A 19,974-nucleotide genomic window follows, 5' to 3' on the forward strand; every position below is an offset into this window, starting at 1 on the left:
GCTGGAATTTACTAAAACTAGACAAGCCATTTACAACGCACACTTTGCTTCTCTACAAAAGAAAAAGCACACTAAACTTTCTAAACTACTACATGCTACAAGGGGCTACAGCAATGGTTCCCTCAACCCACCCAGCAATATTGTTAACCTATCCAACTATACTCTCAGCCCAGCAGAAGCAGCTGTCCTATCCCGGGGCCTCTCCTTCTGCCCCTCCACCCCCACGAACACGATACAGTTCTGTGGTGACCTAGGATCCTATTTTCGACGTCTCCGACTCAAGGAATATTTCCAAAATACCTCTGAACAACATACTAATCCACAGAGGCCTCCCTACCAACATTACAAAAAGAAGGATTCTAGGTGGACTCCTCCTGAAGGTCGAAACAGCAGCCTGGACTTCTACACAGAGTGCTTCCGCCAACGTGCACGGGCTGAAATTGTGGAAAAGCAGCATCACTTGCCCCACAACCTCAGCTGTGCAGAACATAATGCCATCCACAGCCTCAGAAACAACTCTGACATCATAATCAAAAAGGATGACAAAGGAGGTGCTGTTGTCATCATGAATAGGTCGGAATGTGAACAAGAGGCTGCTCGGCAGCTCTCCAACACCACTTTCTACAAGCCAATACTCTCTGACCCCACTGAGAGTTACCAAAAGAAACTACAGCATTTGCTCAAGAAACTTCCTGAAAAAGCACAAGATCAAATCCGCACAGACACACCCCTGGAACCCCGACCTGGGATATCTATCTACTACCTAAGATCCATAAACCTGGAAATCCTGGGCGCCCCATCATCTCAGGCATTGGCACCCTGACAGCAGGATTGTCTGGCTATGTAGACTCCCTCCTCAGGCCCTACGCTACCAGCACTCCCAGCTACCTTCGAGACACCACTGACTTCCTGAGGAAACTTCAATCCATCGGTGATCTTCCTGATAACACCATCCTGGCCACTATGGATGCAGAAGCCCTCTACACCAACATTCCACACAAAGATGGACTACAAGCCGTCAAGAACACTATCCCTGATAACGTCATGGCTAACCTAGTGGCTGAACTTTATGACTTTGTCCTTACCCATAACTATTTTACATTTGGGGACAATGTATACCTTCAGATCAGTGGCACTGTTATGGGTACCCGCATGGCCCCACAGTATGCCAACATTTTTATGGCTGACTTAGAACAACGCTTCCTCAGCTCTCGTCCCCTAACGCCCCTACTCTACTTGCGCTATATTGATGACATCTTCATCATCTGGACCCATGGAAAAGAAGCCCTTGAGGAATTCCACCATGATTTCAACAATTTCCATCCCACCATCAACCTCAGCCTGGTCCAGTCCACACAAGAGATCCACTTCCTGGACACTACAGTGCTAACAAACAATGGTCACATAAACACCACCCTATACCGGAAACCTACTGACCGCTATTCCTACCTACATGCCTCCAGCTTTCACCCAAACCACACCACACGATCCATCGTCTACAGCCAAGCTCTGCAATACAACCGCATTTGCTCCAACCCCTCAGACAGAGAAACACCTACAAGATCTCTATCAAGCATTCTTACAACTACAATACCCACCTGTGGAAGTGAAGAAACAGACTGATAGAGCCAGAAGAGTTCCCAGAAGTCACTTACTACAGGACAGGCCCAACAAAGAAAATAACAGAATGCCCTAGCCGTCACCTTCAGCCCCCAACTAAAACCCCTCCAACGCATTATTAGGGATCTACAACCTATCCTGAAGGATGACCCAACACTCTCACAAATCTTGGGAGACAGGCCAGTCCTTGCCTACAGACAGCCCCGCAACCTGAAGCAAATACTCACCAACAACCACATACCACACAACAGAACCACTAACCCAGGAACTTATCCTTGCAACAAAGCCCGTTGCCAACTGTGCCTACATATCTATTCAGGGGACACCATCACAGGGCCTAATAACATCAGCCACACTATCAGAGGCTCGTTCACCTGCACATCTACCAATGTGATATATGCCATCATGTGCCAGTAATGCTCCTCTGCCATGTACATTGGTCAAACTGGACAGTCTCTACGTAAAAGAATAAATGGACACAAATCAGGTGTCAAGAATTATAACATTCATAAACCAGTCGGAGAACACTTCAATCTCTCTGGTCACGCAATTACAGACATGAAGGTTGCTATCTTACAACAAAAAAAACTTCAAATCCAGACTCCAGCGAGAAACTGCTGAATTGGAATTCATTTGCAAATTGGATACTATTAATTTAGACTTAAATAGAGATTGGGAGTGGCTAAGTCATTATGCAAGGTAGCCTATTTCCCCTTGTTTTTTCCTACCTCCCTCCCCCAGACGTTCTGGCTAAACTTGGATTTATGCTGGAAATGGCCCAACTTGATTATCATACACATTGTAAGGAGAGTGATCACTTTAGATAAGCTATAACCAGCAGGAGAGTGGGGTGGGAGGAGGTATTGTTTCATGGTCTCTGTGTATATAATGTCTTCTGCAGTTTCCACAGTATGCATCCGATGAAGTGAGCTGTAGCTCACGAAAGCTTATGCTCAAATAAATTGGTTAGTCTCTAAGGTGCCACAAGTACTCCTTTTATTTTTGCGAATACAGACTAACACGGATGTTACTCTGAAACCTGTCACTTACTGGAGGATTCTCTGCTCCTTGAAGTCTTTAAACCAGGATTTGAGGACTTCAATAGCTCAGACATAGGTGAGAGGTTTTTTGCAGGAGTGGGTGGGTAAGATTCTGTGGCCTGCATTGTGCAGGACGTCAGACTAGATGATCATAATGGTCCCTTCAGACCTTAATATCTATGAATCTATGAATAAAGGTACTTAATGTGACCATCGTAAATAGGCATTGCTTTATTGTATGCTAGACAGAACAAAGCCAAGAGACCTCATGAGGCCACCCTGTAACTTGGATACTTATCTGCTAACATTACTTAAAACTACTAAAATTAGAGAAAAGTGCCAATGGGCACATTATCTAAAGCAAGGGTGGGGAAACCTTTTCTACCAGGGACCACTGACCCACAGAAAAAAATATCAGTTGCGGGTGACACTCAGCCCCGCAGGCAGGGGAGGCGCAGAGCTTCCCCTAGGCTCCAGGATGGGGCCAGAAATGAGGGGTTCAGGTTGCAGGAAGGGGCTCTGGGCTGGGATGTGGGAGGGGGTGAGGGCTCCGTCTGGGGGTGCAGGCTCTGGAGTGGGGCTGGGGATGAGGGGTTTGGGTGCAGGAGGGGGCTTCGCACTGGGGCCAAGAGATTTGGAGTGCAGTAGTGGGCTCAGGGCTGGGGCAGGGGTGCGGGAGATTTGGGGGAATTTGGGTTCGATGGAGGCTCAGGGCTGCGGTATGGGTGCGGGAGGGGGTTCTGACCTGGGGTAGGAGGCTTGGGCTCCGGCCAGGCAGTGCTTACCTTAGGCAGCTCCCGGCAGTGGCACCTGCTGCTGCCAGAAGCGGCCTCAATGTCCAGCACCTAGGTGGAGAGGCCGGGTGACTGTGCAGTGTCCGCAGGCACCGCCCCTGCATCTCCCACTGGCCATGGTTTCTGGCCAATGGGAGCTCTGGAGCTGGCACTGGGGCAGTGCACAGGGCTTCCCTGATCGCCTCTGCTCCTTGCGGCTGCAGGGACATGCCTGTTTCCAGAAACTGCGCTGACCCAACTGGAATTTTAACAATCTGGCAAGCCCAGCTTGCGGCTCCAGCCCTGGGGGGGGAGAGGGGGAATCAGCACACACCTCGGGGTTTCCAGCCCGCAGTGCAGAGACTTGCCATGGGCCAGATGAAATGAAGCAGCGGGTCAGATTCAGCCCACGAGCTATAGGTTCCCCACCCCTGATCTAAAGCTAACATATAGCTAACAACTAAACATAAGACTAGCAAAAAGTTGCTGACAGTCACAGGGTCAGCAAGCCGCTTCACTTCGAAGCTAAGAGCTGGTGAGTAGAACTAAGTGGCATTTGGTACACGCCACCTTTCTATGCCCTTGATGCAGAACAAGAGGACTCTTGGAGCACATGTGCATCATATACTGCTCACCAAAAGACTCCAAACTTGAGTACATGAGGAAAATGTGTACCATCATCAGTGGAATGTGCATATGGACAATCATACAAATAAGCTAAAAAGAAATTGAGCTCCTTAAATCTCGTAAGGCATGTTAAGGTCCAGAGGGAACATTATTACCGAGGTATTAGCAGAAGGCTCATTAATCTAGTATTCAAAGGCATAACAAGATCCAAGGGCTAGATGTTGAACCTACATAAATACAGTTAGAAATAAGGTGAAAATATTTTTTAATAGTGAAGATAAATTACCCAGTCGAACAATCTAGCAAGGGATGTGATGGATACTCCATACTTGACATCTTTAAATCAGCACTGGAGGTCTTTAGAAAAGATATCCTATAGTTAAACCACAATTTATTGGGATTAACTCAGGAATCACTGGGTGAAATTATACGGCCTCGACTACTTAAGGAAGTCAGAATTGGACACAATGATCCCTTCTAGCCTTAAAAATCTATGAAATCTTGCTTTCAAGACTTTTGTGGGGACTACTTACAATATTGCTACATTTTAATACCCAACGTAAATCATTGCAACAGATTCCCTATATAACACATATAGCCTTTAGACCATCTAAAATTAAAATGCAAAGACAATATTATAGAAAGAACAATGTTATAAAATGCCCTAAGTTACAAATGTTGAAGTACTAAAAATACTCACACAAGTTTTTTTCAACCCTGGTGCGTTTTGATGGGACTTCCCCTCCTTTAGGTATTTTCCGCCTTCTTAATTCCAATGTTATTGGCTGCAATGTTTGAGAACTTTGCTCTACAAATTTACATAAAACCACAGGAATGAGAGTTGACTAAATATAACATAAAAGTTACTTAAAATACTCAAATTTTTATATTAAAAAAATACAAACTCACTTTTTCAGAGCTTTATAAAAAAGCTATTAGTATCTCTCCATAATTCTGCAATTTTCTTTATTTCCTTTCCTCTTATTAGCTATTTTGGTACATCATGACTGACTCTTTAGTAAACATATTCATTTTACCATATAATCCCATTTATAACATCACGTATTGTCATGTTAGTGTCGACACATCAGTTCTGCAATTCTCTCCTTAAAAACCATGTCTCTATTACTAAATTTTTAGACCTCTCTACCAATGTTATTTAAACACAACCAAATATGTTGCTGGTTGTCATGACCCGAGGTTGTAATGAATGAGCTAAAATAAGTGCTGTAAGAGCACCATTTATTTCCATTTACTTAGTACAAAGATCCCCACACGCCAAATCAGAAAAGAATGCAGTACTGAGCTGCTCAGCATCTCCCATTCCCTACAAGATTTTATACAATACTGCCTAAATACAAATCTTTTAAGTACTAACCTGTTGGGGGTGTTATAGGTGGTCTACCACGTTTTCTTTTAGTTTCCTTTAGGTTTTCTGGTGGACTCTTCACATTGTCATTTTCAGATTTCTTCTCAATTTGAGTATCTACTGAATATTCCATATCATGTTCTGATATATTCTCTTTGTCTTCTTTCCCATTCTTAGGTATATTTTTTTCAGAAACTTTGCCTTTTTCTGAGATGACTATTATTTTTCCTTCTTTATCAGGTTGTTTTGATCTTTTTTCTGTCTTTAATACCTTTTCATCCTTGTCCTTCTTAGCATTCTCTGTTGCTTTCCTCTGTTCTTTAAACTTCTCCCGTTTTTCAGGAGATGAAGGGATTTCATTACCTCTCTCTTTAGGCCTAGCATTACCCACAATATTCTAAAATAGAAAAAACAGGAAGTGAAAAATGCATGATTCTTTGCATTTTGAAATTTGTGTACATTTAACATAATTAAAAAAACAAAACATAAGCAAAGGAACAGGGGTCCAGGTGTCATGTCAGTATAACCCATAAATTAAAAATTTAAGATTATAGGCAGAGAACTACAGTAAAGCCTGCCAAGAGTGACCACTCATGGGGGCTAGCAAAAGTAGTCGTTTGTAAGAGGTGGTCTCTCTTCAAAGGCTTGCTGTAAAATGGGCACTCTTACAAGGTACAGAAAGGCTACTAGTGTTACCAACGTTTCGTGTTTAATTTTAATTACCTATTAAATGAACATTAGATACAGTATACAAAACAGTACTGTATTTAAAATCTCTTGGTGGGTTTATTAATTCAGTAGCACAGTATGTTAATCAAAAGAGGAAATTCAGTACACTAATTAAAGTGCATATTTTCTAGACTGAAGCAAGAGACAATTTTTACAATTACCTGTGTTATCAAAAAGTCTTGGTTTCAGTCTACAGTAGCTTGTATTTATTTGAAAATGTCACTTATTCTTGTCTGCCTCTGCAATAGGAACTTGTTTACCATTTTTTTCTGCATCGTTGAATAGCTCTAAAAGTTGGTTATTGCCGTTTTGAATAGCAATTGCTTTCATGTTTTTAATCATATTCTTGGCTTCAATCATAAAAATTATTCTTCCTGGTGTTCAGAGACACCGTTGCTATCCCCTCCATCATCAGTTTTTGTGTCACTGTGAGAGTTGTCACATATCTATGAGTCTATGGTTTGACATTTTTTAGGTTTGTAGCAGGCGTTGACCTGTTAGTGACCTCATCAGTTGTTGCAAGGTTCTCATCGAACTGGTACATCCTCTCAATCAGCACGCCAAAAAGACTTTGCAACATGTTAACTACTGCAAGAGGAAGCTCGTGTTCATCTTCTAAATGATGATCTGCATTTGGCGAGTCCGCATTTAGCAAAGCATTTTTTGATGGTGCTTGGCTCAGTCTCACTCCATGCTCAATGAACCCAGTGTATTCACGCAAGAGTGAAACCCTTTTCAAATGCACTGGACCCGATGAAGTTACGTCAGATTCCATTTGATGAAGAATAAATTGCATTTGCCTGTTCCAAAATTTCAGTTTTGAATAACACCAGCATCCATAGGCTGTTACATAGATGTGTTTGGGGGGAAAGAAACAAAGTTTAATGTTTGTGAGTTGAACAGGGAGGCGGCATGGGGCATTTTCCACAAACTGAATTTTATGTCACTGTAGTAGCAGTCTGCAGTCAAATCTTAGTAACCATTTTTCAAAAAGCTCTGAGTTCATCCATGCTTTTTTGCTGAATTCATATTCCACAGGCAACTCCTTGATATTCACCTTGCCAAAGCCCCGTGGGCATTGGGATTTACCAGTCAGTATAGGCTTTTCTTTATCTCCATTCATGTTGATGCATAATTCAACAGTGATTCTTTCTTTTGAATGTTTCCCATTTGAACATTTGACATGGAGGGTTTTGCTAATGCTGCTGTCTTTAAAAAACAGTCCAGTTTCATCCATATTATAGATTTCAGAGGGTTCATAATCCTGTATAACTTCAGCTATCTTTTGCTTCTAATCTGAAGCCACCTCTTGGTTAATGTCTCCACATTTACTGCATGCTGTACCAAAGGCAAGGCTGTGCCTCTTCTTAAACGATTCAAGTCAGTCATTGCTGGCTTTAAACTCCCGTTTTCCAACTCTGCTGCGAATTTCGTGTCTTGCGCCTTTAACATTGAACCAGAGACATTTACATGATGAGTGACAGTGGATTTAAACCACTGGTAAGTGAGAAAACTGACTTTTGTTTCCAGTTTTAGCACATTTAATTTTCATTGAAGAATTTGCATTTGACACAATCAGTGAGAATTTGTGCCTTCCATTGTAGTAGGTTTTGGATTTGTGTTTTTCCAACTCCAAACTGTTTGGCAATTTCACGGCAACTGGTACAAGCTTCTAGCTGTGATACCGCTTTAACATGTTGCTCCAGTGTAAGAAACGCTTTGGATTTGCATTTTTTCTTTTTCTCTTCCTCTTCTCTTTTCTCTTCTAATTCTTTTAGCTTTAAACTGTAACATACAATAGTGTACACATTCATATCTTCCTTTAAAGTTCCTGTCTGTTCAAGTTCAACTTCTGGTTCATGTCGAGTATGAGGCCGTATGTTGCAGAAATGGTAATGTAAAAAAGAAAAAATATCTTTTGCTGGAAACTTTAAAGAAACAGACTAATAAGCGAAGATCAGTTTCTCCTACAGGTTTGTTTTTATGAATGAGAGTAAGAAAATGTCATCACTGGTCGCAGCTGACTGGTCGTTGCTCTTCACAGTTAAATTATAGGGCAGTGGTTTTCAAATTTTAGCGAGCCGAGGACCCCCATTTTGATTTACATTTTTCAGGGACCCCCAAGCCACCCCACTGAGCCCCAGGCCGTGCCCCACTCCACCCCTTCTCCCAAGGCCCCACTCCTCCATCCACCCTCTCTCTGTTGCTTGCTCTTCCTGACCGTCACTCACTTTCACTAGGCTGGGACAGAGGGTTGGGGTGCAAGAAGAGGTACAGACTCTGGGAGGAATTTTGGGTGCAGGGTGAGGGCTCTGGGCTGGGGCAGCATGTTTGGAGTGCAGGCTCTGGCTGGGCTGCGCTTACCTCGGGGGGCTCCCGAAAGCGACTGGCGAGATCTTTCTGGAAGCAGTTCCTAGGCAGGGGCGCCAGGGGGCCTCCACATGCTACATGCCCACAGGCACCACCCCCGCAATTCCCGGGATCTGTGGAGTTATGATTGCTCTCTATAAATATATCATAGGGATAAATACCGGAGAGGGAGAGGAATTACTTAAGCTCAGTACCAATGTGGTCACAAGAACAAATGGATATAAACTGGCCATCGGAAGTTTAGACTTGAAATTAGATGAAGGTTTCTAACATTCAAAGGAGTGAAGTTCTGGAATAGCCTTCCAAGGGAAGCAGTGGGGGCAAAAGACGTATCTGGCTTCAAGATTAAACTCGATAAATTTATGGAGAAGATGGTATGATGGGATAACATGATTTTGGCAATTAATTGTTCTTTAACTATTCATGGTAAATAGGCCCAATGGCCTGTGATGGAATGTTAGATGGGGTGGGATCTGAGTTACTACAGAGAATTCTTTCCTGGGTATCTGGCTGGTGAATCTTGCCCACATGCTCAGGGTTCAGCTTATCACTATATTTGGGGTCGGGAAGGAATTTTCCTCCAGGGCAGATTGGAAGAGGCCCTGCAGGTTTTTCGCCTTCCTCTGTCGGATGGGGCACAGGTCACTTGCTGGAGGATTCTCTGCACCTTGAAGTCTTTAAACCATGATTTGAGGACTTCAATAGCTCTGACATAGGTGAGAGGTTGACTGCAGGAGATTTGTGGCCTGCATTGTACAGGAGGTCAGACGATCATAATGGTCCCTTCTGACCTTAATATGAGTTGGCACTCAGTGCAGGGGCAGCGTACGGAGCAGGTTAGGAAAGGAGAGTGCCTTAGCCCCATTGTGCCACTGGACTTTTAGCACCTAGTATCTACTGGTTTAGCTTTAGTAGCCTCCAGGAGATAGAGGGAGGGGGAGGAGTTGATCAGCAGGGGCCGTGGACCGCCTTGAGTACCCTCAGGGATGCCCAGGGATCCGCAGACCCCAGTTTGAGAAACACTGTTATAGGGGAAAATGTTCCGTGGTCTCTGCAAGTAGTCGCTCATGACAGGTGGCCCCTCTTCAGAGGTGGTCACTAAGGCAGGTTTTACTGTATTCCGATACTCACTGAGCAATAGGTTATCAGCATAATTCATTACCACACATCAAAACTCAAATACTATTCAAATATTTTTTAAAGGATAATTCCAGACTTAAACCAAATCATCTGCAAAAATGCTACTAGTACTATCAGTGTGTTTTAATTTTCTACTTGATATGGTCACCTGCCACAAAGATTACATCATGGTATTCAATTCTATGAACTGAGCTTCAAGTAACAGATTTACAAGTTGCAAGTACAAGCACATTAAAACGTAAACTTCACCAACCCCCAGTATAATGGTCTCCAAGTCTTTCTGATACAGCAACCCCAGCTAGGCTACAGCATGTCTAAATATGCTATTTGATCCAGTTCAAAAGCCACTGGCCTGACAGAGTGTTTTCACTTTATTACCTTCCTATCAGAAAGAATACAAACTGCCAATATCCCTTTTAATATCTAAGATATGTAACTAAGCTGTACTTGGAAGACTGTAATGCTTCAGAAAAACACTGAAAACAATAAATGGAATTGTAAAATCAAATATGGATGACATGTCAAAACTATTTCAAACTGCATAATGAAATTGTATAATGTATATCTTCCAACCCTTGAAACTGCTGATGTCATTTAGCAACTAGGAAAAACTTTCCACAATAAATACAGGCTACCAAAGTAGGGACCAAATTTCAGTCTCATGATCTCACTGATCAATAAGTTGGACGATAAACATTCACATCTTTGAGAAATCTTGTTCAAAGATTAAAAAACCTGAACCCTTCCCCCTCCCCCCCCCAAACGGGGATACAGTAAGCAGAAATAGCTGTTATAGCAAATATACTTGCACTATTGGTAATCCCAAACCTATCAAGGATAAGAGAAAATCCAACCCATTAAGTCTAAGATAAGAACTTGGAACCCCATCTTTGGATACTGCATGGTCTTTTCAGTTGTTCCAAAAGCAGACTGATGGCCAAAAAAAAAAATGTAAAGGATTCACCACCACACACCAAGTCCTTCAGATTCAAACATCTGTTATTTATGTAGCCTGCTAAGGCATGTTTCACGCTTTACAGATATAGAGCTGAAGGAATTACTTTGTTCTGAATGCCCACTGCCTACACTGCTTCATGACATAACAAGAAAATCTGGAATCCTAGCTTCCCCTTTCAGCAACAAATAACCAATGATCTGTGTGAGAATCTGCACAGCCTGTTCCCTAGCCAAAGGAACATACAGAGAAGGGTCAAAAACAGAGTCAAACTGTTTTTCCAACCTTGCAGACAATGAGTCTGCAGTCTCACGAAACAGATGAATGTGACTTTCTTGCCACCAAATCCAGTAACCCTTGATAAAAACTGATTTAACCATACAGTTCATAGATTACTCCTGGGGGAGCTCTGTGCCACTGCACAATGCAGAATTTGCAAAGAATTAATGTTCTGCGCAGAATTTCATTTTCCCCCACAGAATGGCTGCTACAAAGTTGCTGGCCGCTACCAGGTACTGTTGGATCCAGCAGAGCCCAGCTCTCCAATACAGGACATGACTGGGAGGAGGGGGAGCTGGAGCCTTCCAGGCAGCTTCAGTCCCCCGCACGTCATGAAGGAAGGAGGCAGTGGGCAGGAAACTGAACCATCCATCAGAACCCACCATCAGGCGGTTTCTCTCTCTCTCTGGATTCCTGGGCTCTGGGAGGTAGGGGACGCAGGTGTCTAGGCTGGGGGGCGCTCCGCAGCTGGGCTCTGGGGAGTAGGGGGTCAAGTGTCAAACTGGAGGGGTGGAGTTTTCCCTCAACATGTGCCCAGCTGGCACATGTGACAAACCCAGACCAAGAAACGCAACAAAAGCATAATAGAGAAACAGGAACTGGGCTGTTGTAGGGGTTTCTAACTCCCTACTCCTTGGGGAACCTTTTTGTCAGTACTGTTACAGACATACTTGCTGACAGTATTTTGAAATAAATTACCAAAATAATTGAAACTAGTGTGATTATATTGTGTTATTTTGACAAATAAAATGTGCAGAATTTTAAAATATTGTGCACAGAATTTAATTTTTTGGCACAGAATTCCCTCAGGAGTAAGATTCCAAGGCCAGAAGGATTAATGTGATCAGTCTAATCTGTATAACACAGACCAGAAAACTTCCCCAAAACAATTCCCTGAACAGATTTTAGAAAAACATCCAATCTTCATTTAAAAATTGTGACTTATGAAGAACCCACCACAACGCTTCGTCAACTGTTCCAATGCTTAATTACTCTCACCATTAAAAACGTATCCTTATTTCCAGTCTGAATTTATCTAGCCTCAACTTCCAACCACTGGATCATGTTATACCTTTCTCTGCTAGACTGAAGAACCCATTATTAAATATTTATTCCCTATGTGGGTACTTATACACTGTACTCAAGTCATCCCGATCTTCTCTTAAATTAAATAGATTGCGCTCTTAGAGTCTACAGAAGGCATGTTTTCTAATCTTTTAATCATTCTCTTGACTCTTCTCTGAATCCTCTCCAATTTATTAACACACTCTTGAACCGTGGGCATCAGAACTGGACACAATATTCCAGGGCCAAACAAAGGTACAGCCTCTCTATGCCTGCACAATATCCCCCTACTTATGAATCCCAGGATCACATTAGCTTTTTGGTCACAGCATCATATTCGGAGCGCATGTTCAGCTGATTATCCATCTTGACCCTTTAACAGCACCTGTGGGAGGCCTAGTATGGGTCACACACTTTTACCCCTGGGGAAATTCTGCGCCAGTGCATAATGCAGAATTTTGCAAAAATTCATGTTGCGCACGCACAACTTCCTTCCCCCCCACTCCTCGAAATGGGCTGCAGAGTTGTTGGTGGCCACTAAGGGCCGCTGGACCTGGCAGAGCTCAGCTTACAAATAAAAGACAAGGGGGTGGGTAGGGGAAGAGAGAAAGAGAACTGGAGGGTTCCCAGCAGCTGCAGTTCCAAGCACACACTGGAGGAAGGAGGCAACAGTGGGCCGGAAACTCCGTGGAAGCCTGGGACCCAGCATCAGGCTGTTTTTCCCTCTGGATCCCTGGGCGGTAGAGGGTGTGAGCATCTGGCCTGGGAAGGAGGGGGGCCCTGCAGCTGGCCTCTGGGGGGGAGGGAGGGGAGAGTCTGGAAAGGATGGTATTCTAGCAGAACTGTATAAAGTAGCAGGCCCCAAGGCATTCCATGACATCTTGAGTAGCATTTGGGAGGAAGAAAAAATGCCAAAAACTTAAAAGATGCTATTATTGTAACACTGTTCAAAAACAAAGGCAGCGAAGCGGACTGTGAAAACTACAGAGGCATTGCTCAACTCTGTACAGTAGGGAAAATGCTAGCTTGCATTCTATTGAACAGATTTATTGCAAACATATCTGAGGAGAATCTGCCAGAAGCAGAGTGTGGTTTCAGATCAGCTCATAGTACTATGGACATGATCTTTGTCCTAAGGCAAGTCCAGGAAAAATGTTTAGAGCAGGACATAGACCTGTATGCAGTTTTCATTGATTTAACCAAAGCTTTTGATACTATCAATAGAGGGGGGTCCCATGGGCTATTCTGCATAAACTGGGCTGCCCAAGAAGGTTCATACAAACCATCATCTGTTCCATGACCACATGACAGTACAAGTGCTCACCAGTGGTGACTTTTCACACTCATTTGAAATCTCTAATAAAGTAAGGCAAGCCTGCGTACTTGCTCCAGTGCTGTTCAACTTGTTGTTTGCCTGTGTCCTCAGCCATGCCACAAGGGATTTGGATCAGGGGATATAAATCCACTACCGACTCAATGGCTCCCTCTTTGATCTTTAAAGCCTCAATGCCGAGACCAAGATGCTGGAGAGACTTCTCATCGAAGCACTTTTTGCAGATGACTGTGCCTTGATGGCGCATAGACATGACCTTCAGGTCATCGATAGATTTTCTGAAGCATCCCAGCTCTCTGACCTCACCATCAGTCTCAGGAAGACAGAGGTCTTGTTCTAACCAGCACCTCATTCCAACGGCCCAGTGCCAGCCATCTCCATCCAAGGCACACAGCTGAAAAATGTGGATCAGTTCAAGTATATGGGCAGCACCATCTCAACTGACAGTTTCCCTGATGAGGAAATTTCCTCCAGAATTAATAAAGCCAACCAGGTCCTTGGCTGACTCTGAACAAAAGTCCTTAACCAAGACAACATTTGTCTCTCCAACAAATTGACTATCTCTAGTGCAGTGGCTCTAACGTCTCTCCTGTATGCATCTGAGACGTGGACTCTTTATAGACATCAAATTAAACAGCTTGAGCAATTTCACACGTGCTCCCTCCACTCAATAATGAGCATTCTCTGGAAGGACAGAGTGACCAATATTAAGGTCCCTGAAAGAGCAAACAAGACCAGTGTTGAGGAAACGTTACTGAAAGCACAACTTAGATGGACGGAACATGTCATCAGAACAGACCACCATCTCCCAAAAGAAATCTTATATGGGGAGCTGAGTCAGGGCAAAAGAAAGAAGCGTTGTCCATATAAGCACTTCAAAAATAATCTGAAGAGCAGTCTCCAGTGGGCTGGCATCAATCCCGAAGAACCTGAGCAAATGGCTCAGAACAGGACTCACTGGTGGTCTGACAACATTAGCATGTAACAGGTTTGAGCACGATTAACAAATTCATCTTCAGGCTGCAAGTGAAAGGTGCCACAGAGCTGTATCATCAAATATAAATACAGCCTTCGCATGCCCTTAGCGTAACAGACTCTGACTTCAGAGTCATATGTGTAGCCATAGATGAGAACTGCGACAGTATCGCCATACTCAGCGATGGACTACCAACAACATTTATTGTAATCTTGTGCACAAGCTACATGTGCAGAAATTAGGTTGGAATTAAGCTAAATTACTGATTGTTGTATCTGATGACTATGATTATATAGGCTACAGAGAGGCTCAAAGTAACAGCTCAACTAACTCTTTAATGACACTGTGACATCATAGTAACTAAACTAACCAGCACCCCTTATGCTACCACTACTTTGCATGTAACAATTCTCATGACTGTAATCACCCTGGCATGAGGAAAACTAAACACATCAAAAATTCTCAGCAGCAGATTACTAGGCCCAACTGTCATTGCTCTTCAATGATTCCATGGCTTCCTGATAGCTTGGACATTGGTGTTTGAAAGGCTCCTCATGGCATGGCACAGGGCAGGGGGAACAGTCAGAGGAATGCACAGTAAGCCTTTAAAGCACAGACATTGGGACCCAGGGTTCTGCCCCCCCGCCCACACAGACACCCTAATACAACCCTCTAAACCAACAAGGCAATTACAAATTAACAGTCAGATTAACCACTTAACTCTGGCTGTTGTGCCCTGCTCTGGCAATGCAAACAGCTATAAATCTAGCTTAACTGGCCAGCAACTATGGCTGCTTTGGTGTGCCAACAAATCTGCTCTTACATGGTAAGAAAAAATTTAATTTAAAAATTTATGGTTGATATCTTTAAAACATCAGAAACACTGCATAGCAGATTCTTTTGCGGTTTGCTACTTCCGGTTTGTGTATGAAATCTGCTAATTTTAAAAATTCAGGAAATTGCCAGACCAAAAATACTCCATTAAAATTCAGTTAATATTGAGATTATGTATCTAATTTAAGGGTTAAAAAAATTACATATTACAAGGATGTTGTAATCATCCCAAACCAAGCATTATGAAGTCAGGAAATTCAGAGTAAAGGTTATACTTATAAGAAATACACCCAAATAAATGAATTCTACCCAGTAGCAATGCCACAAGGATAAAAATCTACAAAAAAAATCTGCCTTTAAAAATCAGTTCAACCATAAACTAAAATGCCTTAATAATAATAGGTTTCAGAGTAACAGCCGTGTTAGTCTGTATTCGCAAAAAGAAAAGGAGTACTTGTGGCACCTTAGAGACTAACCAGTTTATTTGAGAAAGCTCATGCTCAAATAAACTGGTTAGTCTCTAAGGTGCCACAAGTACTCCTTTTCTTTTTAATAATAATATAATATGATTATTACATGGTATTACTAGAGAGCACAGTTAAGATTGTTTGGGTTATACATTTATACATTTCTTACCTTAACATATTTGGATTTCTTTTAAGTGTAACGTTAACAGAATTTCATGGGTTTTTTATGCTTGGTTTTTCCTTAATTACAACATCCCTGTAGTATTAAATTACCGTTACATATGTTTAACCTTAAGTCTATCTTCACACAGTTCTTTTGTCTGTGAATAAAATATTAGAAGAGTATTTTTGGTCTTTGGACTCCAAGACCAACTTCCCTACATTACTCAACCCTGAGACACTGAATGGGAAACAGGTGATTTCAAGAGCTTTGAATGTGACTGGACTGTTTATCAATATCTAGATTCTTGCATGCTGTGATGATAAAAAGGTGCCATCACTGCCACACATGGGGTGAACTCTGAAAAGGGTCTCCTGGCTTACTTTGTAGGTTATTTGATTCCTACCACAGGGATGTGCCGAGGCAGTGTCATAAGAGGAAAAACCCTTTCATACATCTACACAATTTTGTTCCCTTCTGCAATCATTTTTTTTCAAGCAAAAAAGCAGTGGGAGGTATTTGTATAGCGGAAGTTTGAAAAATCTGAAGAATCCAATACACAAATGCTTTATGGCCACTCCAAGTCTGAATCCTGAAAGACTTTGGGGGAGGGATAGCTCAGTGGTTTGAGCATTGGCCTGCTAAACCCAGGGTTGTGAGTTCAATCCTTGAGGGGGCCATTTCGGGATCTGGGCCAAAATTGGGGATTGGTCCTGCTTTGAGCAGGGGGTTGGACTAGATGACCTCCTGAGGTCCCTTCCAACCCTGATATTCTATGATTCTATGACTAGCAACAGGATTTTTCCTCTACGTAGAAAAAAATAGCAATCCAAAACGTTTGCTTGATTTTCTCTTTATCAATCTTTTAGTTATTGTAATTCAAATGCCTTTTCCTTTACTGGAGGATTAAGTAAATTTAATGGAATCATACTTAATTCCAACTGGGGATGTTAGTTAACATATGCAGAAGGACTTAAATGACTTAGGAACCTAATTCCCCTTTTACTGCGACTTGAGCTAAGTCATTCAGGTTCTTCTGAACATTTTACCCTTTCTCCCTAATTATGATACACTAGAACATAACCAGAAAATTTGTCCAGCACAGCATCTCCCTTACAACTACAAAAGAATGGTATCATCCAGCATCAGAGGCCACCCCCATGGTTACTGATAGGGAAAAATCTCCAGCACCAGTGCACGAGACACACATGCATGCCTTCAGAGGAATGGACGTATGTAATCAAATAAAAAATTATGCAGAACATTTCATAAAAAGATCATTCAGTGAAATAAGATACACATTTTAAATAAAATAAATCCACTTGTCATTGCAATGAAGATTCTTCCAGGATCTCCTCCTGCATTGACAACAGAAGAGATTAGCCAACAGACTCTCGCCTGACAATTTCTGTTGGCATGACATCTGAATGAAGAACCATCAAATCTAGAATTCACTTCCTCCACAAGTCTGACAGATGCCCAGCCTACTGGCCTTCAAGTTTTGGTGCACAGCTTTTGCCTAAGGACATGACTGTGGGTTATGTTTACAACCTAGAGCTGGAGTCTGACATTTTATTTGACAGTGATCAGCTAGTCTCACACACGCACTTCTTAAAACGATAAATGTGGTCAGGAACAACTGTGTGATGGGTATACGTTTAAAAAACAAAAAAGTTATCACAGGATATTATTAGGGCAGAGCTGATTAAAGTATTGACAATACATGACAGATATGATACAAACTTAAATCACAATCCTGTAGTGATAAATTTCTAATATTTATTTAAAATCATTTACTGGTTAAGAGTCTCGATAAAAACAGTATTACAGAACCTTTACTATAAGCCTGCACTAAAAAGTTACACATCCTATTACTTTAAATTTACAAATTACAATGAGGAAAAGAGGAAGTGCTTCATTCTGCTATCATACGGGGGGTGAAAGGGGGGGGCGGGAGGTCTTTAGAAGTGACCCAATTCTTGTTTCTGCCCTTGGCTAAAGGATATCACTGTGAATGGCGAGGGGGAGTAACGTGCCTTATCAGACAGAAGAGATCCTCCATGGAAGAAGAATGTGGGTGAAGAGAAAAAAAAAAAATGTATCTCCCTAATGCATCTATGAAGTGAAAGCTTACACCACTTAATGTAGGAGGCCCTGAATCCTCCCTCATGGAGGGGTCCTGAAGGGTAGTCGACACTGAAGGGTAGTCAGACTATAACTAGGTGAATTCTGGGCAAGTATTATATGGGATAGGAAAAGAATTATTCTTGACACACGCCCACACCCACCCACCCTTTTTAAAAAAAAAATTGGGCAATTTTAGCAGTTTTGTTTCTACTGATATATTACTCTTTAAAATAAGTAAGACACTTGTGCTACGTTTGAAATGACCCCCTATAAACCTAGAATGTGTCCATTTTGAATCATCCATGAATCGAAGAAAGGAGCCTTAACCAGAGATACATACAACATCTTTGTTTCAAGACCTATTTCTTCTGAGAACAAGCAGCAGCAAACTTTAATATTCATGAGCCATACCATAAATTGTCTTTTTTCATTTACTAGGTTTTCTTTGCCCAGTGGGTATCATATTTAGTGACAGATAAGTGTTCACTTGATGGATTTTTTACTGACACCAACATGAACAAATCAATTGAATTGTCAGATTTCAGCAATAGCTAGTCTTTTAGAATTAAATTAGAGAAAACACAACATTTCTCACCTGATCTTTGGAAAAAGCTTTGACGTGAATATTTTTGACAGTCTGAACTACTCCATCATAAAATTTCACAGTGTAAGTACCTAAAATTTGAGAACACATCCTGATTAAGAGTGTAATTTAACTTGCATTTTGATAATTATTCAAAGAATAAACACTGAGCATTCCAGTTCTAGAGATGCACATCTGGTTCTAAGTAAAAATTCACTTTTTTAGGGTTACGAAAATGTTTCATTAAAGATACCTAAAGTTTAAGGATATACATGTATGAAGGGAGAATACAGTCTATTTCTTCTAGTTTTGTCTATTAATGTAAGAATGAGTTTATTAATAAAAATCATGAGTAAAACAATTTGTCAGTACACACGAATGCATGCATGTGGGGACTGATGAAATTATTTCTTAGACTCCATGCTTTCAACTAAAAAAATAAAACAAAAGAATTAATTTTGAGACTAACCGATCGGAAGGGAATCAAAGTCAAATTAAAGAACATGAGCAATTCCTTCCCGTTTACAGTACTCACACTGGTAGTGCCAATGAAGGCAGGGCGTGCAGGAAGTAGGAACTGGCCCTGTGTGTTTAACCTGTAGGTTCTGCAATAATTAAGTGTATTTTGTAGGTGTTCCTGGAGTTTTTGCAATTGGTGATTGACTGATTTTGCTTAAGCTTTCTGCAACTGAGATGTTTTGTACTATTTTGCATCTCTCCTAAATTATGAAAATATTCCTATAGATTAAAAAAAATTTAAAATTAAAAAAAAAAATGTACCCCCATGTGACCTTGTTGCAATGACCAAGTTGCAAACACATTTATAAATGCCTTACATCCTGCTGAACAAGAGAAGAGCTGAGAAATTATGATGCCAAATACATCTAAACTCTGCTCCTGCATAGCAGTGTGTCAGACTCAAGTGTTTCACATTTCTACCCATTTCTCTCATATTTTAGTGACCTATATTAAGAATCATTAGGCTGAAAATTATTCTGTAACTCTCTATAATCTCTTAGTGATATCCACAGCAAATAATCTTGAGAGAGCTGTATTAAATTGTGGAATAATCTCCAAAAGAAACTGACACAAGCTTCATTGTTTGACTCTTTAAAACTGATACTGGACCATATTCTATTAGCTGATCCAGCCTACAACTCCCAAGCAGCGTTCCCTACAGTATATTTTCCAGAAAGCATACTGTAAAGGTAAAAAATTTGAATTCCAACTTCTATGATGAGGAAAATAACGCATTCTGCTGAAAGTAAAGCATACCTGATTTAAATGTAGAATAATTTAAGTTTCAACAGAAAATACATGTCTACGCTCTTTCCCACTTTTATGTATTTAATAGTGGGCCTGACACACTCATCAAGAATACAGAGATAGTTTTGGTAGAAGAATGCTTTGTGCACGTCTGAAAAAGAAAATAAACCTCAGACCGCTGCATTTCAAGGAAGATGAATTCAGCAATACATAAGATGGTCCCAGATATTTAAAAAGACCTTTGTATTTTATTTATTTAGC

The 19,974-nt window shown here is 41.5% G+C and overlaps 1 protein-coding gene across 5 annotated transcripts in view; it reads right to left on the bottom strand.

The window, feature by feature from the left end:
• The window catches only part of PHF20 (PHD finger protein 20), a 184,822-nt gene that overhangs the window by 117,782 nt on the left and 47,066 nt on the right, over positions 1 to 19,974 (bottom strand). For all 5 annotated transcript variants that reach the window (XM_077831639.1, XM_077831638.1, XM_077831637.1 and 2 more), the window contains exons 5-7: positions 18,460 to 18,539; positions 5,439 to 5,826; positions 4,761 to 4,868 (exon numbers count right to left, since the gene is read on the bottom strand). In XM_077831639.1, the coding sequence (XP_077687765.1) occupies positions 4,761 to 4,868; positions 5,439 to 5,826; positions 18,460 to 18,539 (576 nt within the window). The remainder of the gene's footprint in view (positions 1 to 4,760; positions 4,869 to 5,438; positions 5,827 to 18,459; positions 18,540 to 19,974) is intronic.

This window comes from Eretmochelys imbricata, chromosome 13, assembly GCF_965152235.1.
Source record: "Eretmochelys imbricata isolate rEreImb1 chromosome 13, rEreImb1.hap1, whole genome shotgun sequence".
NCBI lineage: Eukaryota > Metazoa > Chordata > Testudines > Cheloniidae > Eretmochelys > Eretmochelys imbricata.